The sequence below is a fragment of the Juglans microcarpa x Juglans regia genome, chromosome 5D, assembly GCF_004785595.1.
Source record: "Juglans microcarpa x Juglans regia isolate MS1-56 chromosome 5D, Jm3101_v1.0, whole genome shotgun sequence".
In the NCBI taxonomy this organism is placed as follows: Eukaryota; Viridiplantae; Streptophyta; class Magnoliopsida; order Fagales; family Juglandaceae; genus Juglans; species Juglans microcarpa x Juglans regia.
In genome coordinates this window covers 25,392,677-25,418,009 of record NC_054602.1, presented here as the reverse complement: position 1 = coordinate 25,418,009, position 25,333 = coordinate 25,392,677, and the positions used below count along the sequence as shown (strand labels likewise).

The 25,333-nt window shown below is 41.2% G+C and overlaps 1 protein-coding gene across 1 annotated transcript; it reads left to right on the top strand.

Annotated features, from left to right (window-relative positions):
- Positions 1–14,392: 14,392 nt before the first annotated feature.
- LOC121264791 (serine/threonine protein phosphatase 2A 57 kDa regulatory subunit B' beta isoform-like) lies at positions 14,393–21,420 on the top strand. The gene is given in 3 exon segments (XM_041168089.1): positions 14,393–14,928; positions 14,931–16,025; positions 20,833–21,420. Coding segments are annotated over 3 exon segments (1,500 nt in total). The 5' UTR covers positions 14,393–14,847; the 3' UTR covers positions 21,157–21,420.
- Positions 21,421–25,333: the final 3,913 nt, after the last annotated feature.

Here is a 25,333-nt window from a genome sequence, read left to right as displayed (position 1 = left end):
CTTATCATTATAACTTTCTCAAATCTTCATACAAAATAAGATAAATAATTCAATTTTTTCAAATCTCAAAATAAAAATAATATTAAAAAATATATTTTAACAATATTTTATTTAATTTTTAACTTTAATTTCAATTCATCTCATCTCATCTGCGAAAACAAATAAGACGTTTTATATTTTTGCCCTTCATTATTATTAAAATTACTGTTGAGATATTTTTTTATTTTTTCTTAATGGTTAAGAAAATAAATATTAGTGACGTTGTATTTATTTTTTCTTAATGATTTACAATGCTTAAAAAATATTTAAAAAAATACAATTTGTACTAGAGATAAGTTTGAAGAGACAAAAACATAGACTGAGTACCACTCTAAAGCTTATTCATTTCCTTGAAAACACAGTTTGTCTTAAGTGTCGTTTGGATAGTGAGTTGAAATGAGATGATTTGAGATTAAAGTTGAATAAAATATTGTTAGAATATTATTTTTTAACATTATTATTGTTTAAAATTTGAAAAAAAAATTATTTATTATATTTTACGTGAAAATTTGAGTAAGTTGTAACGATGAGATCAGATCAGATAAAAAACTTCTTGTATTCAAACCAGGTAATCATTCAGTGTTGTGTTTTGTTTCGATTTGTCTCATGATTTTTATAATGTCTTTTTTTCCCCTCACCAAATAACGAGATATATTATAGATAAAATAACGAGAGGAAGGCCATGAGGGGGGCACTTGTCATTTTCAAACTCAATAATAAAACGGATAAGATTTTCATTCAAAATGGTTCTAAGGGAAGGCATGCATGTTGTCCATTAATTACAGCAATACTGCAATAGAATGCATGCAAGTTCTTTATGATTATGGAGGTACCTCCACACTCGAAGCTTTTAAGCCACAATCTCATAATCTACGGCCCAACGCTGGGGCCCGTTTCAGCTTGGGTCTCACCTTTCAGAGACTCCAGAATTACCAGCAGGGTCAAGTCCTCAATGTTGTATCAGAGGAAGGAGGATGCGAAGCGCGGGAAGCTAGATAAGTGGGGATAGATGGGACATGCTAACTCTGATGTCCCCTGTTGCACCTAGCATTAAAGGACTTACGTCAACAGGTAAATGGAGGACACAGACAACCCTCAATTCCCTAACGGAGGAGACCAGAAGTGACCACGTTGTTCACCTACTGCCGAGATGCTCCTTAGAAGCCATGCCGCATTAAATGCGTCATCTCAAAAGCCACACTGCATTGAAAGCTTTGCCTCAAAAGACCACCTCGCATCAAATACCCAGACTATGATAGATGCAGGCGGGACGACTTAGCACTAACATGGAGAATAGAATGTTCCCTCGCAACCTCGTATAAAAGCTACATCACAGGTATAAAGAACGCTCTTTGAACTCTATGATTAAAAGGACAAGACTCTAAACACTAGAGACTAACTTAGGCATCGGAGGCTCTCCAGACCACCCCCAGCCCACCTTCTTCTTTGTGTTTGCAAGTGAAGACCCCGGCCTGAGTTGCTAGAGCTTTGCCCAGTCTGTGGGATCTTTCCTATAGGCATGATGTGTTCTTCGTATGCCATCGACAACCTGTTCTCAAGCAACGCGAGGGCCAGAAACCTTACCAAAAGATATGCAAGAATTGACGTAGACAGAAGGCGGGGTCAACATGACAGAGCCCCTAGGCGACGACTGCACCCCGCAACCCCCTCCCGAGTTCATCATGGGGGAATTAGGGACGAGCAAGCTCTCAAAAAGTTAGAGCCAAATGAGCCGCTCGAGCTAGCTCCCTTGGACCCGAACCTTCCCAAGGCCACATCAAACTTGGTAGAAGGATGGCACCCAGCATGTGGCAAGCTATGATGCAACTCCTCACAAAGTATTAGGATGTGTTTGCTTGAAGCCACAAAGACATGCTTGAGATTGACCTGGACATCATTCAACATTACCTGTGTGTGAGCCAGAAGTTAAGAAGGTTAGGCAAAAAAGGCAGAGCTTCAGCATCGAGAAATGCATAGCCATCATGTAGAAGGTCCACCGCCTCTTAGCAATAGGGTTCATACGCGAAGCATGCCACCCAGACTAGCTATCCAATGTCGTGCTTGTGAAGAAGGCCAACGACAAGTGAAGAATGTGTGTTGATTTCATGGATCTGAACAAGGTTTGCCTCAAAGACAGCTTCCCTATTCCCCGGATCAACCTAATAGTGGACTCCACCACGGTACATCGCATGCTCAGTTTCATGGATGCTACCCAGGGTACAACCAGATCCGTATGAACCTCGACGATGAGGAGAAAACATCATTCATCATGGATAGGGGCTATACTACTACATGGTCATGCCCTTCAGCCTGAAAAATGCCCCCACTAGCAGTTAGTCAACTGTATGTTCAAAGAACAAATATAGTAGAGCATGGAGGGAGGTTTACGTGGATGACTTGCTTGTGAAGAGCAAGGCCCCTAGACAACACTAAGGCTGAGTTTGGATGGTCAGATACTCTCAACACTTCTCAGATAACTTTGTACGGATGAGAAGTATTTTACATCCAAATGCCATTCACACACATTTCTTGTACACCCCATAGACTTCTCTCTCCCTCCCTCTCTCTTCGCACCCTTCTCTCTTCCTCCCTCTCTCTTCGTATGGTGTTAGGACTTCTCTCTCCCTCCCTCTCTCTTCGCACCCTTCTCTCTCTCTCCCTCTCTCTTCGCACCCTTTGCACACATTCTTCCCTAAAAACAGCCAGAGGAGGTCGACGGAGAAAGAGAAGGAGAGGGAGAGGGTAGTTTGTGTGTGTGCAACGGAGAGGGAGATGGACGTTTGTGGTGGCTGGGTCTACTAGAGGTAGCCGCCGGTGTGAGGTGGTGGAGGTGCGATGGTCTGAGTGGCTGCATACGGCGGCGCAAGTGGAGAGAAATGGGTTTCACCCATTTCGGTTGGGTTACCGCAGGGGACGTAATGCTGCGCGTGGGGAGATCGGTGGTGACTGGGGGAGTCGTCAGCATGAGGGGGAGTCGCCGGTGGTGGCGGTGAGAAGGGGCGGCGCACAGCAGCGCCGGGTTGGGCTCAAAACCCATTTCAGGCGTAGGGTGAATCGAGACAGAGGAGAGAGAGAAAGTGAGGAAAGCAAAAAAAATTCACTATAATATTTATCACTATTATATATATAAAAATAAAATCATTATAATATTTATCACTATTATATATACATTAAAAATAAAATCATTAAAATATTTATCACTATTATATATAAAAATAAAATAAAATCACTATAGTATTTATCACTATTATAAAATCACTATAATATTTATGGGACCCACACATTTTTCAACTACCTATCTAAAAGTCAACAACTTAACATACTTTATACATCCAAACAACTCAAAATACTCTCAATGAGACCCACAAACTCACTCCAATCTCTACTCATAACTATTCACAAACATTTTCAACACTTCTCAGATATTCTCACTACCCAAACGTAGCCTAGTCAATCTGTGCGAGGCCTTTGCGGTACTAAGGCGCTACCAGATGAAACTTAACCCAACAAAGTGTGCGTTCGGTGCAGAGTCGAGAAATTTTCTTAGGTTTCATGATCTCAAAGAGGGGAGTAAAGGCCAACTTGAAAAAGGTGGAGGCCATACTCAACATGGCCTGTCGGCCTAGTGGTGGCTCTTAATCGATTTGTATCCCAATGAACGAACAAGTGCCTGTTGTTTTTCAAATTGTTGTGAAAGGCACAAACTTGGAATGATCAACGTGACCGAGCTTTCAAGAACCTTAAGCAATACCTCGCCAGCCCTCCCTTGCTCAGTCAAGCTGACCTAGGAGAAGTCTTGAGCCTGTATTTGTTCGTCTCCCCATATACAGTCTTTGCGCCTCTAGTGTGGGATTTGAAAGGCTCCCAAAAGCCGGTGTACTACACCAGCTGTGCTTTCCGGGGTGCGGAAGTAAGATACCTCGCCTGGACCAACTTGTCTTTGCCCTTATAACTATTGCCCGCCGAGTCAGACCATACTTCCAAGCACACCCGATACGGGTCCTAGCTAAAGCCATTCTCAAGAAGATCTTACAGTGACCAGATGTCTCGAGTCGGCTAATGAATTGGGCAATGGAGCAGAGTGAGTTTGACATAAGCTCTATTAAGGGACAATTACTAGCACACTTCACGCAGTTTCACTGGCTTCCCGGAAGAGATCCGAGATGCACCTCCCGTGACGCCCTAGTAGATCTTCGTCCATGGCCCATCCTTCCGAGCTGAAGGGAGAGTGGGGGTGCATATCATTACAGCTGTCAGAGAAGAGCACAACTATGCCATCAGATTGGTGTTCAATACCACCAACAATGAAGCAGAGTACGAAGGGTTGCTGGCCGGTTTGGCTATCGCTAAGTTGTTGGGTGCCAATGAGATAGAGGTGAAATCTGACTCCCAGGTAGTCCTTAACCCAAGTCTGGAGGGAGTTCGTTATGAAGAGTGAAAAATTAAAAAAAATACTTGATGCTAGTGGGAATCAAGCACAGCAACTTTAGGTTTTTTTTAGATTCAACAAATACCAAGGGCCGAGAACCAAAAGGCCAACAAACTGGCACAAGCTACATCCGGGCAGGAAAACTCACCCCTACCAAAGCAAACAGTGATCAGCACAGTAGAGATGCCTACAATAGGGGGTCTAGATCTCGGAGGTGAGGCTAAAAGCTCCAGAATGGGCTACGGAAATAATCAAGTACCTCAACGCTGACAAGCTACCCAACGATAAGTGGGAAGAGTGGAAAATCAAGAATAGGGATGCTTGCTTCATCTTAATTGATGGAGTCTTGTACATATAGGGTTATTCCATGCTCCTCTTAAGATGTGTTTCATTGGAGCAAGCACAATACATCTTGGTAGAAGTACATGAAGCAGTATGTTGTAACCACTCGAGAGGGAAAGCACTAGCGGGTAAACTAATGAGAGCAGGATACTACTGGCCACATGCCCATAGAGATGCAGAAGAGTTTACATTAATCACGTCACCATGGCCATTTGTACAATAGGGTGTCGACCTAGTTAGCCCCTTCCTCTGGGCAAACGAGGGGTAAAATTCGTAGTGGTGATTGTCGACTGCTTTACTAACTAGGTTGAATCTGAGGCCCTGGCGACAATAATAGTGAGCAATATCACCTGATTCCTGTGGATGGCGATCGTCTGTAGATTTGGCATCCCCCATTTTATCATATCGGACAATGAAAGGCAGTTTGACTCGGACCATTATTGTGACTGGTGCAAGGATCTAGAAATCAAGTTAGTATTCCTCCCCAAGACACCCATAGTCCAATGGACAAGTCAATGCGACAAACAAAACATTACTCAGGATCCTTAAGAAGAAGCTCGACGACAAGAATGGAACATGGGTAGAAGAACTCCCAAGGGTGCTATGGGCTTACCAGACCACGGTCAGGACTGTGACAGGCAAAACCCTCTTCCACCTACGAAAATGAGGCAGTAGCACCGGTTGAAGTAAGAACGCCCACCTGCAGGATCCAACACTTCAATCAAGACTCCAACAGCACGAGATTAGAGGAAGAGCTCAACTTGTTAGAAGAAAGAATGTTAGAAGTAGAGGTAAGGACATCGGTCAACAACAGAAGGGATGAAGCTTACTTCAACCATTGATTCTGGCCAAGATCCTTCAAAGTTGAAGACCTTGTGCTAAGGTAAGCTAGGGTAACCACCTAGGAAGAAGGAAAGCTAGGGCCGAGATGGGAGGGTCCTTACGTAGTAACAGCCAACAACCGCTCGGACTCGTATAGGCTCAAAGATGTACAAGGAAAGAACCTACCACACTTATGGAACACCGAACACCTACGGAAGTTCTTTTATTGAAAGTGTAAGTTGTATTTATTACAATAGTGTATAAACAATAAATAAAATTGTGTTTGTCTCCCAAGAGTGTGTTTATTCCCGTCCAAACCAACGAGGTGAGTCCAATCTGAAGTACTGCTTGACCTCCATCTAGTTTCGAGCCACAGGGCGAGTCAGGTCTAATGTACTACTCGACCCCCCATCGCGCCTACAAAGGCCAATGAGATGAGTCCAGTCTGACGTACTACTCGACCTCCATCCAATTTACAAGTTTATAGGGTGAGTCCAGTCTAATGTACTACTTGACCCTCCCTCGCGCCTGAAAGGGTCAACAAGGCAACTCCAGTCTGACATACTACTCGACCTCCATCTAGTTTACAAGTTTATAGGGCGAGTCCAATCTAATGTATTGATCAACCCCCTTCACACCTGCGAGGTTCAACGAGGAGAGTTCAGTCTGACATACTGCTTGACCTCCATCCAATTTTAAAGGCATAGGGCGAGTCCAGTCTAACGTACTACTCGACCCCCTTCGCACCTACTAGGGTCAACGAGGCAAGTCCAATATGATGTACTGCTCGACCTTCATCCAGTTTTCAAAGCATAGGGCGAGTCCAGTCTACGTACTGCTCGACCCCCCTCACACCTGCGAGGGTCAACGAGGCGAGTCCAGTCTGATATAGTGCACGACCTCAATCTAGTTTACAAGTTTACGGGGCGAATCTAGTCTGACGTACTGCTCTACCTCGCTCACGCTTGCGAGGGTCAACGAGGAGACTCCAATCTAACGTATTGCTTAACCTTCATCTAGCTTACGAGTCATAGGGCAAGTCTAGTCTAACGTATTGGTTGACCCCCCTCGCACCTGATAGAGTCAACGAGGCGACTGCAGTTTGACATACTGCTCGATCTCCATCACCCCGTGGCGCCTGCAAGGGTCAATGAGGCAAGGCTAGTCTGACATACTGCTCGGCCTCCATTCAGTTTACAAGTTTATAGGATGAGTCTAGTCTAACATACTGTTCGACCCCCCTTTATGCTTATGAGGGTCAATGAGGCGAGTTCAATCTAACATGCTACTCGACTTCCATCTAGTTTACACGTTTACAGGGCAAATCCAGTCTGACGTACTGCTCGACCTCCATCTAGTTTACAAGGCAGAGGGTGAGTCCAGTCTAACATACTACTCAACCCCCTCGTGCCTGCGAGGGTCAACAAGGCAAGTCCAATTTGACGTACTGCTCGACCTCCATCTAGTTTAAAAGACATAGGGTGAGTCCAGTCTAACTTACTGCTCCCCCCTCATGCCTGCGAGGGCCAACGATGCAAGTCTAGTCTGACGTACTGCTCGACCTCCATCCGATTTAAAGTTTTGCAAGGCAAGGCCATCAAGTTTATAAATCCTACACATAGCTTGAGTCTTATGAATCTAACCATAAAGCCTACAAAATTACAAGTTCCCAAGTTGTAAATTTCTAGGCTTGATTTGTTTATTTGTAAATCTAAGGTCAAGCTATTGGTGACAGTTAATTCAAGTTGTTTTGTACACTAAGAGAGGAAAGAAAAAGTGACAAAAGGAGATAAGAAAGTAAAGAATATGAAACGACAAGAGGCTAAATTTCATTAACATACACAATATGGGTGCAAATAAATACATGGCGCAAAAAAAGAGCGAATAAATACAAAGTACAAAGAAAAAACGTATGGTACAAAAAGGGCTACTAGGAAACGGAAAGTCAATTGGCAAGGTTGTTTGGGAAGGTGTCGAGAATCAAATATGGGGCTATAGAGATGTTATGCTCCAACGCTTGCAAGTCTGGTGGTAAGGTCACCAGGTCAAGAGACCTTAAGTCATCCTATGGATTCTCCAGTACAAGATTTCACATCCTCTTCAAGCCCTCTATGTAACCGTACGTCCAGGCCGCGTCTCGGACAAACGGTGCTTGCTTCAATTGGGCATCCAAGTGAGGGACCACGTCATTCACATCCTCCAAGTCATTCCGCAACTCTTTGACAATAATGTTGTTGGCAGCTAGTCGATGCTCCACCTTGGCCAGTTTGGCTACTGCCTAGTCTGCCCAGGTCTTCTCTTATAATTTTGTGGTGCGGGCCAGAACAACCTCGACCTCTAAATCCTTCACTTGCTGTGACTTAGACTTGAGGGACTCCTTTTTCTTCCTCAAGGACTCGAAGAAGGACTCATACTCCCTATTAAGCCAATTGAATGACCGGGTGTCAGAGTCACATTTCTCACTCAACTGCGAGTTCTCCTCCCGCAACTTATCCAACTCCACCGCCTGGATGTCCAGCGACTCCTACAGGGTCTCTAGCGCCTGCCCTCAAAGCATAGCCTCAAGCTGGTGTGGCCCAGTCTCCTCCCGTGACTTGGTGAGATCAAATTTGAGTGTGGCCTTCCGAAGAAGAAGTTGGGCCATCCTTTTCCACCTCCTCCAAATTCTCATTCTCCTCCCTCTCCCACCTGGCGTGTTGCAAGGCTAGACTTTCCAAAGAACGGAGCACCCAGTGTTCTTCCTCTAGAGCTCCCTAACCATCAACAATGAAAGTTATTAGATGCTCTACCACCTACCACAAAAGCAAAACGAGGTCAGATCATTTAAGGTGAACTAAGGAGAAAGAAAAGAAAGCGAAAGCGATATGATAAAACATACCCCGGATAAGAGGTCCCTAAGTGACTCGGCAATTGCTCAGATGGACTCCTCGCGTGCCTTCCTTGATCTCGACTAATGGTGAGGTGAAAGGGAATCCAAGATAGAACCCCCTGCCCCTCGAGGTGAGGGTGGGCCTTGGCACCGCATCCAGATTCCGATCTGGGCTCATCAACTTGGTCCCTAACCCTTGCGCCAGCTCCTTTGGGCATAACCTCCCCTTGGACTAGCAGATGAGACTTGCTCCGACACCCACCCCAAGTCATCGCCATCGGGAGGTTTACTCTCACATGAGCCTAACATTACTGCCTCAGTCTTAGGTGGGGTGGGCGAGACTTCAATAATCTCTACCGACCACATCTCAACCTCCAACTCAAGAGTAATGACCAAGTCTTCCCCAACCTGCATTAACGCCATCCCAGCCTCAGTCTCTAGTAGAGTGGGTGAGATTTCATTAGCCCCTATAGAAACCGTCCTAGCCCCAGGGATAGAAACCCTCCCCTTTCTAAGATCATCAGCCTTTTCCTATTCCTTGGCAATTAGGAACCTTTCACCACCCACCTCGACAACCTTCAGGGAGAAAATCATCTCAATGTTAACTTCGGGCATCGAGATGCAAACTGTAGACTCGCTGGGGGCGGGATTCAAGAGAGCCCTGTAGAAGTGCAGTGAAAGCCTCTCTTGGGCCAGCGTAAAGGTCTCGACTACCCTCACTTCACCAAGCGAGACAGAAGAAGACGTAACTAAAGGAGCATGTGGGGGGACCAAGACTTGAATGGGGACCTTGGCCATCTCGGGAGCCGTATGGACTTCCTGGGGTACGTCAGTAGCCCCTGCCTTGCTCTGCGGGGTGGGAAGCAGCATGGTCTTAGAAACCAGACGTGTTGGGACAAGAGCAACAACCTTCAATAGAAAGAAGAAGGCTTGGGGTGACTGACTAAGATGGGGAGGGAAGGCTATTCGGAAGGAGACAACAGAGTGGAGTCGTAACTACTATCCATAGATCCCTTGACCCGAGGTTTTTTCCCTTTCCCCTCTAGCAGTGAGCTCAAGGGCCACTTGCGATCTTTACGCACGATGGCTCACTCTGGGGGGGGGGGGGGTTGGGGGGGAGGGCAAATATAGCCTTAGGTCAGGAAGGCCTCAAAGAGAACTTCATGTGTGTGCCCTTTGGCCCAAGCTTGCACAATCTCTAGCTGACTCACCTTTGTGGGAGTTGCCTTTGGTCTGACTTCTTTGTCGGTAGGCACAACCTCCACATGGCCCACACAAGATACTCCCTTCGTATAGTCTGCCTGGCAGGGAATTCTCATCACTTTTCAGACAAGAAATAGAATGTCAGTTCTAAGCTTTGACTTGGTTGTATTGTTGCTCTAACCGGGCCACAGCCTACTCGAGGTGCTAACGAAAGCTGCAGATGTTCCCCTTGTGCTTCAGGATATTGTGGGCAAGAGGAACTCCTGAGCGATGAGGCCAGGATGCTCAGGGTCAACCTCCTCCAATGCCCTATGCCAGACGATGCAGTAACACACCAAGATTCTCCATGAATTGTGGTGGAGTTGCACAGGAGCCAGGCCAAGGAAGTCTAGAACTTCATGGACTGGTCTGCAGAAAGGGAGTTGCAATCCATTGGTAAACATACCAAGGTATAGCGCCACCCTTTGAGGCGAAACCCTCGAGATCCACAACCCCTTCATGGGCCCCGAGAATCTCTAGGATGACTAAGCCTGGGAAACTATTGGAGGCCTTCAACGATCGTAGAGTCATAGAAGTCACCTTCGATCTTTAGTTGGAACCTTCCAAGGATTAAGTTTCCTCACGAGCTAGTGATGGGTCATCATCACCAGGGCGTCAAACATCAGGGTCACAAAAGAAGAAGAAAATAGAACTAGATAGGGTCATGAAAGAAGGACAGAAGAGAATGGAGAAGAAAGGAAACAATAAAGTAAGTTCTAAGACACCGAAAGAGAATAGAGACAAACAAACCATAAATGGGAAAGAGGGGCTTAAATAGCCCCCCACGTCGGTTGAGCTATCCCAGGTAATGTGCAAGAAGCGATGTGTAGAACCGTTATACATGCTACATAAAGCAACGTGGGAGAGGAATCGTCATTCGATTAGCCCATACAAGGGGAGCTTGACGGGTGCAATCAAGTGCACACCAGGTCTGTCAAAAGTGTGCCACCAAAAAAAAAAAAGGAAAAAGAAGAAGAAAAGAAAACAATAACAATGGAATTCTTGCTGAACCTATTCAACAAGGATTGACGAGGTAACTGGGAGGGATATTTGTCCCCCTAGGCCCATCCGAATTGGGCCTAGGCCCAAAGCTGGGACTCGTTACAGCTCGGGTCTCACCCTTTCGAGGCCCTAGAATTGCCAACAAGGTCCAGCCCTCAAGGTTGCATCAGAGGAAGGAGGATGCGTAGCACAGGAAGCCAGATAAGGGGGATAGATGGGACACGCCAACTCTAATGTCCCCTATTGCACCTAGCATTAAAGGACTTACGTCAACAAGTAAATGGAGAACATGGATGACCCTCCATTCTCTGATGGAGAGGATCAGAAGTGATCGTGCCGTTCACCCACCACCGGGATGCACTCTGGAAGCCATGCCGCATCAAATGCACCATCTTAGGAGTCATGCCGCATTGAAAACCCTGCCTCAGAAGACCACGTCGCATCAAATACCCAAACTAAGATAGATGCAGGCAGGACGACTTAACCCTGACACGGAGAACAAAATGATCCCTCACAACCTCGTACAAAAGCTACATCCCAAGTACAAAGAACACTTTCTGAACTCTATGATTAAAAGGACAAGGCAATAAACACTCAGACTAATTTAGGCATTGGAGATTTCCCGGACTACCCCAAGCCCACATTCTTGTTTGTATTCACATGTGAAGATCCCAGCCCGAATTGCTAGAGTCTTGTCCAGGCATACGAAATACGACGTTAACACTACGGCTTTTCTAACTAATGATAAATGAACTCAAAACACATTTGTTTAATGTATCATCCGAAATCCGCCTTATCTTTTCTTTTTTCAAAACACAAGTTATTAGTGTCTCATGAATTAGCAATGTAAAGGCCTCGATGATTGATGCTATTATTCCTAAGACTTGTGGAACTAAATTTATTAAATCGAAATAAAAAACAACGGAGACAGAAAAATGGCAAAACTAATTTACATTAATGGAAAATGCTAGTTTGCCCCCCCACTTTGACCACCTGTGTATTTAATTTTTCTTACTTAATAATTAAAAAAGTAATTTTTAGTGTATTGGTATATTTTTTTTATTTTTAAAAAATATTTAAATATGTTAAAAAAATATGAAAACAATGAAAAAAAAATAAAAACACACATTTGGCCTAGCGGTCAAATTAAGCGGGCTAGTCTGGGCGGCAAAGTAGCTCGACTCTTACATTAATAGTACATTAGTTTTGCCATCCATCTTTTTTCCTGTGTAATTTCTCTATGTATATCACATATCAACAAAAACAATACTAGATAAAATACTTGATTTTGAGTTTTTCTAATTTTCAAAATTTGAATGACTGAGCTTGAGAGTCTTCACTCAGGTAGAGGCAGACACATGAGGTGAGGCATAATTGTCTACAACATTTATTGAGTATTTAATATTGTCCAAAAATTCTTAGAAGTATCAATAAATGTTGTAGTTTCCTGTAACTCATTTCACATATTTATTTCTCGACCACTTAAAATCCTCAAGTTTATATAAGAATTTGAGTTTATATAATGTGCTTCCCTTGCTCTTATTTCTTTTTTTATGGAAGAAAGAAAGAAAAAAAAAAAATATCTATTTGGAAGCTTGCTTATTGATATACAAAACCCGATTGATGTTGAACTAGCTTGAATAAAAAAAAGTATTTCAGTCTTAAACTCATGATGGTAATCATTCTCAATTTTGTATGTAGAGCATACCATCCATATAATTTAAATTGTAAGATAGATGTTAAAATTTAGTTTACAAATCAAATTATGCCATATAGGAAGAATTTTAGGGGCAGGGGTCATGGCTCCACTTTTTTTTTTTTTTATTAATCTAAAATAAATTAATTTAACAATAAAAATAAAATACTATTAAATGTTAATTTTTTTAATCCTAAATATGTTTTATTTTCCATAAAATTTATATATATGCTCATTGATTCACCATGTAAATAAAATAGTTTGAATTTGATTTATTATGTTGTATGTTTGCTTAAATTAGTTCCGAATATCATGATAAGACTTTTCATGAGTCATTTTCATTGCCTTTAATTTTGAAAACTTAAATTCAACAATATGGACAAGCCAAAAACTTTAAATCATAAACATTGTTAACTTCAGGTTTTGAAATAAAAATAAATTGAATGAACTTTTTTAGTTTTTAATATTTTTGAGATAAAGTTTCGAAATAAAATAAATGAAGAATTTTTTATAAAGTATTTGCTAGTCTATATTGATCATAAGGACTGTGATAATTAATTATCTTTATTTGTTAAAAGAACATTGAGATCAATTGGAATGTTAAATGTTTTCATTTTATTTTACATTCAAATTTGAAACTTCTTATATACTTATGCACTCTTTTAAGTAATCTTTTATTTTTTATTATATACAAACTTTTATATATCTTATGGCTCTATCTGTACATAAATTCTGACTCTGTCTCTGGCCATATAAGTTCTTTATTAAGTATGTTTTACATACCGACTTGAGATTAGAAATCTTATTTAATAATAAGTGGTGTTTTTATATAGACTTGTAAGTAACACAGTTCATTTTTATCTTAAAAGTCCAAACTACTTAAAAAAAAAAAAAGTAACAGAATTCATTTTCATGTTAAAAATAAAAAATAAATAATCTAACAAGTTTCGCTTGAATGGTGAGAAAGACTTAGGGCTCTTAATATAATGTAGGTTTGTGATTACGGTGGGAAATATAACTTATAGTTTTAGGACATATAACTTATAGTTTAAGCAATAAGTTCTATTATTAAAAAGTTATTTACTGTTTGATAATTATATATTTAAAGCATTTTTAAACATATTACACTTGTTGTAAACAAATTAAAAAAGTACTTCTGAGGTAGAAATGAAGATCATTTGATCTTTTAAAATTATGACTATATGTTTAAAAGTTTGAAAGTTTTAATTATCTGAAAGTTATATAAATATTTTCACCTGTTGACAGTTTTTTTAAAATTTAAACTACATTTCGGATAATTCGGAAAAGCACGTTTGAGGAAAACATGAATTTTAGTTTATTTGAGATTAAAGAGTACTTTAATATGTAACACCATACAATCTAATTTTTTTATTAAAAAACTTATAAAATTATTTAAACACATTTTAAAACTTTTAACGCAACTCTAAACAGGTCCAGAACGTGCGAAAGTAACTTTTATCATTAAAGATTATATGTTTATGATGTAATAACTTATAGGTCAAAAATAAGGAGGGTGAACGTTATAGCGGCAGGATGCAGTAGGTGGATAACATTCTGAGATTTGGCATGGAAAGAAGTTAGAACATTGTATTTTATTTATTATTAATTTTTCCGTTTCTAACAAATGATATGCATGATATGAGTTTCTTGAAAAAATATTGAATTAAGATGTCATTAGAGATATAAAAATATGGAAAGTTGTGACATATTGTAGTATGAACTATATAGCATAATTTATTAGAAACATTAAGTAATTTACACCTTAAATTATTTCTTTGGATAATTTAAAATATAATTATCTAAAAAGGAGATAATATAACAAAAATATGATGCGTGTGCAAGGAAAAGTCAAGTTTATTGGGATAAAATAAAAAAAGGGTTCGTTACTAAAAATATACAGTTTATAAAAGCATTTATATGCAATCATTCATTTTCATATTTTTTTTTCTTGTTTTGTGCTCTCTTTCGTTTCGTTATAGCCCCAACTTTCCTCCTCTCACTCACAATTCTGAATTCTCTCATTGGATCGCCGGGACCCGCCGCACGCCCGATCAACGCGCCGGCATTCCTACTAGGGTGTCTCGTCATATCGATCTGGTAAGTTCAAACTCCTCTACGATTCAATCCAAAAGCTCGGTACAATTCCTCTATCAGATCCATCCCCTTTTCATTTCATTCACGGCGGCTACAGGGAAGAAGTCTCGCGTATTGATTATGACAAAGGAGCCTAGGGCAATGATTCGATGCATGCCGGTTCATCATTTTCCACGATCACCGTCCAATCACGAGCTCGCTTTGATTTGATCCTGAAGCTCCACAATCCAGCGCGATCTTGGGGGTTGGCTTATTAGCCTTAGGGTTAGGGTTTGTTGCATCCAGGGAAACATGTTCAAGAAAATCATAAAAGCCGGCCACCGGAAGCCCTCTAAGTCAGACGCGAACGACCCCTACTCATACGGGTACGGCCCGCCCGGGGCCGCAACTCCGGGTCGGTTTCTAACCCCAATGTGGTCGTCAACCACGCTTCCCGGGCTGGCCCGGCGACATTGGGCCCCAATTCGGGCGGTCCCACCGCGATTCCGCCTATGGCCCCGCCCTCGGGCACCGTTGATCCCCTCCCGTTGTTCCGTGACGTACCTGTCTCGGAACGCCAGAGCTTGTTTATCCGAAAACTACAGATATGTTGCTTCCAGTTCGATTTCTCGGATACCTTGAAATCGGTCCGAGAGAAAGAAATCAAGCGGCAAAGCCTCTTAGAGTTGGTTGATTTCATACAATCCGGTTCGGGGAAAATCACCGAGACGTGTCAGGAGGAGATGATAAAAATGGTATCGGTTAACATTTTCCGGTGTCTGCCCCCGGCATCCCATGAGAATACCGGCCAGGAAACTACCGATCCCGAAGAGGAGGAACCGTATTTGGAGCCGTCGTGGCCGCATTTACAACTAGTATATGAGCTGCTGTTGAGATATGTGGTGTCTTCTGATACCGATACGAAGGTAGCCAAACGGTACATTGATCATTGGTTCGTGCTAAAACTCCTGGATTTGTTTGACTCGGAGGATCCTCGGGAGAGGGAGTATTTGAAGACAATTCTGCACCGTATTTATGGGAAGTTCATGGTGCATCGCCCGTTTATTCGTAAGGCGATCAATAATATATTTTATCGGTTCATTTATGAAACGGACAGGCACAGTGGTATCGGGGAGCTTTTGGAGATTCTGGGAAGTATAATTAACGGGTTTGCCCTGCCGATGAAAGAGGAGCATAAGTTGTTTCTGGTTCGTGCTCTTATACCGTTGCATAAGCCTAAGCCCATCGCATTGTACCATCAGCAGCTCTCGTATTGCATTACGCAATTCGTGGAGAAAGATTACAAGCTGGCTGATACTGTTATCAGGGGTTTGTTGAAGTACTGGCCCGTCACCAACTGCCAGAAGGAAGTTCTCTTCCTTGGAGAACTTGAGGAAGTGCTGGAAGCTACACAATCTGCAGAATTTCAGCGCTGCATGGTTCCTCTTTTCAGACAGATTGCCCACTGCCTCAATAGCTTTCATTTTCAGGTTTCATAATTGAATATATTGCCTAAGATTTTGTTTCTGCTGACTAGTTAGTAAGTTCTGCCATTTTTATACTTTCATTCATACATATTTCTTCTTTCTTTTTGCTTTTGTGGAACTTGTCTTGTAGTCTTGAATCTTTGCATGTTGAATGTTATTATTATATAGAATTTTAAGGCAATGTTGTTGTTTGAGGTGGACATTCATTTTTTTATAGGTAAAATAAAATTTTATTAATAGAATAGTGTAGGTATACAAGGAGACACCTATCTACAATTTAGGAACTAGAAATGGATACAAGAAAATCATGAAAACTAATCCCATTGAAGTCAATAACAGTAGCCCAGAAAAATAAGGTGCTGTAGAAGAATCTTTTGAGCTCGTCCATGAGGGCATTCATTTTTCTTTTTTTTTCTGCAGTCTCTGCATGCTAATTTCCTTTTGCACTTCTTAATTGCTTCATCTTAGATTGCCCAGCTACAAAAGTTTTTGTTTGCTCAGCTTATTTCATGCTTTCTTTTAATGTATTGGAGAAGTACAATTTTGAAACGTGTTTAAATGAGGGACAATGGCCTTGTTAGGACCGCTGGGGAGGTGTTGGGGAAGTGCTCCTTGGTTATTGATTTAGAGAGATATTGTAGACATTAGATTATGCTCATACTGTCTTGAAGGTCAAATCATTAGGAATCTAGGGTCAAGATAACTTTTAATGTGATTCATCAATTTACTTCTTGAAATTTTATGAATTCAGATTTGTATACAAAATTACACCCTGTGGTCACTGCCGCCATGGGTTGGCCTGAAAACTATAGCCAAAGGCGGCCAAATTGGGCCACCCTTGGTAGCCAGAGGCAGCCCAGATTGGGCTGCTTGTGAGTTTGGCCACTATGGTGGCCCAGATTCGGTTGCCTCATCGTGGTGGTGACTCCTTTGGCCACCAAGGGCGGCTGGATCTTCTGGCCCATTGTGTGGTGTTTGTTTTTTTAAATTTAGGTTTGGGAAATTTTTGTTGAGCTTTTGGTCTTTCTGAAAAACTTAGGGAATTTTTACACTCTTGATATTTTATGTTGTAATTAAAACTCTCAAAATTTTCAAAAGCCCCTCTCCATTCAAAGAGGGGTTTTGTTACCCAAAGATGCCCAAGCATTCTAAAAGCACAACCTTTATTGTGGCCAGAAAACTGTAGCCAGTCGCTTGCCCTTGTTTACTGCTTCTTTCATCCATCAAAACTCAACTATTTCAATCCATAATACATTGTACAAAACCCTACCTATCAAAAAATTAGTACATTGTACAAACTCAAGCTTTCTTCTAAATTCTTAACCGCAGATCCACAAATTACTATCGACAAGCCACTATTGGCAAACATACCGTTTGTCCTTAGTATGTCTCATGTCAGAACATTTGGTGATTTAAGTGAGTTTCTTCGTCAATTTTTTGGGTGGAAGTCGCTGCCTACCTTCTAGTTTTGGTAAAAGCGAGAGAGAGAACCCAAGACACCCAGACCCGTCGCCACCCCTCCCCCACCCTAGTCAGCGTGTGGCATCTCACCACCGCAACAGATTTGGTCGATGGGCCGGTGTCGGTCCTCCCTTCGACGACCTGATTTCGCAGCTTCTATCTCGGTTTTTGTTATTTGTGTAGTCATTTTGTGCTGTCTTTTGCTGTCATCTGTCCCTGTCTTTGCCTCTGTCTCTGGCGTCCATCTTTGTCTCCGTCCCTCCGTCGTTTGCCTTTGTCGCCAAAACCAGATCTTTCTCTGTCTCCCTACATAAACGCCGCCACCCTCTCCCACTCTAGAACGGCGTGTGACCCCTCACCGCCGGCACAGATAAGGTCGATGGGCTTTGGAGACTCCGCCGAGGGCTGTTTGGCGTTAACCCCCTCTCCGGCGATTGGGTTTTTTTTGCAAAAACCGACCTGGATGAAGCTCTCTTCTTTTGCTTTAAGAAGATGAAGTTGGAGCAATAGGGAGCAGTGGACATAGAGGGATTTGACGATGACGACGCGCGATGTGGATTTGTCTCAATTGGAAGGCGAGAGGTGGTTGAAAGTGGAATAAAAAACTTTTGTTTTTACGAAGGAGGGAAGAAATAGTTTTTGTATTTCTGAACGTAGCAAAAGGATAGCTAAGTTCATGTGTCTAGGGGGGATGACATTTTCGTGGGTGGCTAAGGGGATTGAGGATTGTTTAGAACTTATCTGTGATGAAGGTTTCTTCAGAGAGTTAAGGATGGGCAATGGAGTTTTTATCATTCAACATCATGCTAACGCAAGGGGCAGCTTTCTACAAATCTCAGAATTCTGGAATGGAAGGAGGAAAGGATTGTTGGTGATTCCGTATGGCGTTAATGGCATTGGATGGAAAGGCTTTCTACAGTCCATTCAAAGTGTTGCTGGGGAGTTTGGAAAAACAGTGGGAAGGCCATCCTAAGTCAAGGTGCTTCGTATGCTGCGGTGTTGAGGTCATTGGAGGGTAGTTCGGTCGAGAATAGCTCAGCGGCAAAAGGAAAGAGTAAGGCACTTGTAGGATACAAAGGCCGTCAGGTGACATTGGGAGAGGTGGAGGGGGTCTTGTGGGATGTCAAAGCTCAATTGAAGGGAGTTATGGAGAATGTGAGAGATTTGATGATTAAAGTGGATAAGGGGTTGGACTTAGTCTTGGGTTTTGGCGGTGGGCCGAGCATGGATGAGGGAGGGCGGGGGGTAGATCCTTCGGGTTTGAAGGCCACAAGTGTGTCGGCAAAGGGCGTTTCAATGCCGTCACAGATTGGGTAGTTGGACGCTGGCATCTTTGTCCATGCCAGTGTCACTATGCCTCCTAAGGGCACTGTAGGACCTCAATAACCATATGCAAATGGGGTTGGTACTTCTGTCTAGGATTCATCCTTAGTTGAAGATAGGGGACCCTCCAGGGTCTCGAATATTTTGGGAGAAACAGTCAAACCTCTTTTGGAAGATGCAAATGGGGTTACAAAAGGTAGTGCTTCCCCTTCCTATGTTACGGAGGGAACAATAGGGCCAGACAAAGCGACACGACAAGGATCGTTGGGGGCTGGTGCAAAGTCAAGCAATGTTGGTGGAGGGGAGGAACCTGTAATGGTGGCAGAAACAATGGACACTAGCGGTTTGTCGTTGGTGCCTCATATGGGTTTGGAATCGAGAGTGTACTTGGGTACGGTGGCTGGAGATAATGTCGTTTCCTTGGTTTCTATCCCTCCATTAAATAATATAGCGGGTTCACCATCAGATTGGGTTTTGAATAAAGTTAATGGACTTCAGCAAATCCTGGGGCTTTCATATGGAGAACATGAAGAATATGAAGATCAATTTAAAGCTCTACTCATTGCGACTGAGGCGAGTCACGCACTTGAAACCAAATCACATTTTAAGAAAAGCAGGGAGTTAAAGCATCTTCTATGTTCAATCAACTACGATGCTAAGGGAGGTAGCTCAAGTTGAGGGAAGAATAAAGGGAGTACATTGTGAAGACGATCTCGTTGTGGGATGTTCGGGTAGAGGATTAGTTTTATGGAAACAAGGGGTTGGGGTTGGAGAGGTGTGTCCAATTCAGGCTTGGTGTATTTTGGGTAGGTTTCATAGGATTTTTGGGTCATTGGGGGCTCTCTTGTATGGACTAGGTGTTTTCTTGTATACGTCCAATGTATTTAGTTACTCCTATTGATTTATATATATAATATTTTTACTTATAAAAAAAAAAATGTCTCATGTTAGAATACTTTATTTTGTCAATGCTAGACAGTCTTCAAATGGACATATGTATGTGCGTGCACACACTCACGTGTTAGAGAAGACGTTCCATATACTTTATTTCGTCTAGTATCAAATGGACATATGTATGTGCATGCACACACTCGCGTGTTAGAGAAGACGTTCCTTATTTATGTTTAAAGTAAGAGGTTAAAAGGAACTTATCAAAAAAAAAAAGTAAGAGGTTAAAAGGAAACAACCTGCTTGAGGGAAATCATGTCCAGTTTGAAGTGTTGGTTGGTGAGTTATGAGTAAATGGGTGACCTGATCTTAATTAGTTTACATCATCTTTCGAAACATGATCACCAATGGTTGCCTATTTGGGACTTTACTTATGGTATGTATGATTCTTCTATCCTGTTCTCATTGTATTTTAACTGCTTTAGTGATCGGTGTTGTAAGGTCATTAGGAGAGGTTCACAGTTTTTCAACTTATCCATTCCTGCACTTTCTTTATCAACCCAAGCCAAGAACTGAGTCTGAAATGCAGATATATAGAGTTGTTTTCTTTTTCCCCCAGTAAGCGATTGTGTCTTTTCAAGCTTGAACACTCCATGTCTTTTTGTCTTTCTCGTTTTTCTATGCTTTTGGAGTCTCTTAGTTCAGATGAAGCACTCGGTGGCTGGTCTCTACTGCTTATGGCCATTTCTTAATATTAACTTATCTTGTTGAAGATTGAGTAATACCTTTCAGCCATCTTTTATCATCAAATATTTTGTTTTCCTATATATGACGACTGCATAATGCATCGGTAAGAATATTAAACTAACTTTACATAGATTTTCTGTAATTTTTGCAGGTAGTAAATATAAATAGGTAGAGTTGGAAAGTTGTTTCTATATAATTTTGTCATTAGTTTGATGAAAAGCTGAAAAGTTGACATAGAATTTTTTTCGAGAGTTGAAGATGTTTGGTTTGATTTGAAAAAAAAAAATTAAAAATTTAGAGAACTTGTGTAAGCAAACTAGGCCTTAGCTTTTCACTTTGTTAAAAGCTTCACTTCCTTGGAAGTTTTGGCTTAGGTATATTTGCATTGCAGGTTGCAGAACGAGCCCTCTTTTTTTGGAATAATGAGCATATAGTGAGCTTAATTGCCCAGAATCGGGGTGTTATACTTCCAATTATCTTTGAGGCATTGGAGAAGAATATTCAGAGTCACTGGAACCAGGCAGTTCATGGGCTGACCGTCAATGTTCGGAAAATGTTCTTAGAAATGGATGCTGAATTGTTTGAAGAGTGCCAGAGGCAGTATGTAGAGAATGAGGGCAGGGCCAGAGAGGTGGAAGAACAACGGGAGCTGACTTGGAAAAAACTTGCAGACTTTGCAGCACAGAGCACGGGAGAGGATATGGTTACAGTGTAGTAGCTGGATTACTCGGGGTCGGGGTGGAAACAATCAAAAAGAGATTTGGTGGATGGAAGAAGATAAGATATTGAATCTACTCTCCATTTCCTGCTATTCTTTTTCAGAAAATTTTCGTATTTTGTTTTTGATCGGTTCGATTATTGAAGATAGCGTAAGGAACAGCTGTTCGATAAAAATGTAATTTAAGTGCATGGAATTTGTTAGGTATATGATGTTATTGTTAACAATGAGTTTTGAAATATATTTGTATTCTTTTTTTTTTTTCACTTCTTTCTGGTTCTTCTAGAAAGAGAAGGATGATTTTTTTTTTCCTTTTTTTGGTTCGTGCTTCCATGAATAGAGCTTATTTTTTTCTTTCATATTAGTGATTTATGACAAGTTTGAATCTGGTAATATTGATGTTAGTAAAAGATACAGAAAATATTAAAATACAATTCAGGTGTTCAAAACATGCATAATTAGGTTTAAAGTATGATTTCATTAATTAATTTCAATAAGAATATCGTAGGTATACAATTCATTTATATTTCATTTGAATTGTCCTATTTTGGTTGATCTAAAATATTCTCTCATCTATTAAAAAAAAAAGATAAATACCCTTAAGTTATATGAGGATACGGTAACATCTTGAACATAGCAAAAATAATTAATAAAAATAATCATTTCTCTTAGAATTTTTTTTCTCTTCAATCAAGTAAATTATAGGATTCAACATTTTACTTTTCATTTTTTCCACCATTTTCACCAAATGTAGGGATAGACTAGATCTACCATTTTCAAGAAGAAAATACAATTTTGAATAAGTTTGAATTGGCTTGAATTGTTGAAATCGATCTAAATCAACCTATTTGATGCAGCGTATAGACTATATCATCTGGCGCAACGAACACAGCAAAATAGACAAAACACATATTTGCTTCACCAAAACGACTATAGTTTTCTATAATGGACCCAAACTGACTACTTCGAGAGAGTCACTCTCCAAGAATATGAGAAGAAGAGAGAAGAAGAATCGAGTTGTTGAATATACTTTTCGGTTGTGAGCTTTTCCCTCCAACCATCTTTATTTATACTGAGTATTCATATAAAACGATAGTGTTTAACAACGTCCCTTACACTTTTAGTAAGTAAGAAACGACTGCGTTACAATTAATAAGAAGGAAAAATGCTAAATGACAACGTTCTACTAACGAAACTAGTAACTAATCCTATACAATACAACATCGTTCCAGATCTGTTCTTCAAATACAACTAACAACTAACAACACACACCTTCCTTTTTTGTCTTCAACACATAGAAGCACCCTCATCCACGAACACCTTGCCCACTGCCATAAGCCCTACGCAGGCTGCAACCCTTCCACTCCAGCACCGTGCTCATAACACACCCTCTCCCTTTAAAGTACCTTGCCCACAAGGTGAGGAAATTGTTGCCGAAGCTTCCAATAAGGTTCCCATATGGTTCCACTCCAGCACCTTCCCATTGGATGAGGACTTCTACCACAGCTCTGTTGTCCCTCTTAACACTCATGCGCTCCAAAATTTTCTCAGGTTGAGGCCTTAACTCACCTTGCAAGTCAACTGGAGGTAGGGAAGAGAAATGTGTGAGCTGGTCTCCAATCTTTTTCTTCAACACAGAAACATGAAAAAAGGATGCAAGAGAGAATTTGAGGGCAAACATAATCGATATGCCACTTTGCCAATTCTGTGAGTAATCTGAAATGGCCCAAAATAGCGAGGTGAAAGCTTAAGATTCCTCCTAACTGCGACAGATTGCTGCCTATAGGGTTGAAGTTTAAGATAAACCCAATCCCCCACTAAGAATTCTCTGTCAGTCCTGCACTTGTCATAATAATACTTCATTCTATCTTGAGCAAGAGATAAATTGGACTTAAGTGTTGCCAAAATTTGCTCTCGAGTCTGCAACAATTCCCTCATACTTATCTGATGATAACCTGCCCTAAGATCCAATTTAGAAAAAATGGTAGAACCTGAAAGTTCATCCAAGAGCTCATCCACAACAGGAATGGAGTATTTGTCCTTAATAGTGGCTTCATTTAAGGCCCTATAATCGATGCACATTCTCCATGTGCCACCAGACTTCTTGACTAGCAAAACAGGAGAGGAGAAATGTGACTGACTTGGCCTAATAACCCTAGAATTCAAAAGCTCCTTTACAATTTTTTCAATTTTTGTTTTATGATAAAATGGATATCTGTAAGGCCTAACACTGATAGTAGAAATTTCCTTTTTCAAATTAATCTTGTGATCATGAGACCTATTGGGTGGCAATCCAGTAGGTTCATTAAAAACTTCCTTATACTGCTGCAAAAGGTGCTGCACTTGTTCATCCTGCAATGATGAAGGTTCAATGGAGCTACAAGCAACTATCTGTAGAAAAATTCCCTTACTTCCACAACCAAAAGTCTCAAAGGACTCATCATCATCAATAGGATTTGATTGAGATACTGTCAAACCTTTTAAGGAAAGCTTCTGGCCATTACACTAAAACTGCATACTCATATTGACAAAGTCCCAGAGAATATGACTCAAGGTAGATAACCATTGAATGCCAAGAACTGCATCGCATCCTCCCAAAGGAAGTGTAAAAAAAATCAACTGTGAAAGGTATGCCCAAAATCAACAAGGGCACAACCACACATTTCCCAGTACTATCAATAAGTTGACCATTAGCCACTTTAACACTAATAGCCTGGCCAAGTTGCACATGCAATTTACATCGAGCAGCAACCACAGTGTCCACAAAATTATGTGTACTGCTAGTGTCAATTAAAATTACTAACTTCTTCTTGCCAATAGAAGCAATAAGTCTCATGGTCTTAGGTCCTTCTCCACCTACATAGACTATAATGAAATAGAAGCCATCTCAGCTTTAACTTTTACAGGTTCAACAACCACCTCACCAATAACATAGGTATTTTCTTCACCACTTGACTCACCAAATTCCATACCTTCTAGTAAGAATAGCTTTGGCCTTGCACATTTATGACCTGGTTGCCATTTATCATCACATAAATAACAAAGGCATTTTTTACACCTTTCCACCATTTGAGACTTAGAAACCTTATGATAAGGAAACCTGGCTAAAGGTGAAACTCTCGGTGCTCTTAAAATTGAAGGAGTTTGTCCAGAATTTAATAGACTCAACTATGGACTATACTTACTCGAATCAGTAAGTGAATTTCTCCAAGGTTTCCTTATACTCACCACATATTGTTCTTGAATTTTGGCTAAGCCAAAAGCATCATTCAAAGATGAAGGATTCAACATCCTAACAGGTAATCTAATCTTATCACGTAGGCCACTCAAAAAACAACTCAATTTGTTTTTCTCAGACAAGCCTTTAATGCGATTTGAAAGAATCTCAAATTCAGCTTTGTAATCATTAACTGTACTAACTTGCTTGAGTCGAGTAAGTGACTCCATAGGATCATCGTATGGAGTAGATCCAAAACGGATCTGAACTATCTTGATGAAGTCCTCCCAAGAATGAAAGGTTCCTACCTCACTGGCATCCTAAAACCAGACCAAAGCTTCATCATCCATGTGAAAGGAAGCAATGAAAATACGTTGGCCAGGAGGGACCTGGTGATACAGAAAGTACTGATTTGCACGATAAGTCCATGGTGATGGATTACCACCACGAAACCTAGGAAAATCTAGTTTAATTCCTCTTACAAAACCTCTGTCCACTAGTTCTCTGTGGTGTAGTTCCCCCGTGTCATCCTCCACATCTTCATTTCTGTGCAGCGTCTGTTGATCGTGATTATCTCAATGTCTATTACCAGGATCCTCAAAATCTTAACAAGAAATCTTTGAGATTTGTTGTAAAATCTCCTGAAATTTTTTTATCTTGTGTTTCCTTTTCTAATCGTGCCGCCTCTTGCTGCTTCAACAATAAACAAATCGCATCTTCGATTTGTTTTTGTTGCCGCTCCTGTTGCTGACGCAAGGGATTCATTGAATCAACTATTTGAGCATACAAATGCGTTCCTTTTGCCATGGCTGATACCAACTGTAATGGACCCAAATTGACTACTTCGAGAGAGTCACTCTCCAAGAATATGAGAAGAAGAGAGAATGGTATAAGAGAGAAGAAGAATCGAGTTGCTAAATATACTTTTCGGTTGTGAGCTTTTCCCTCCAACCATCT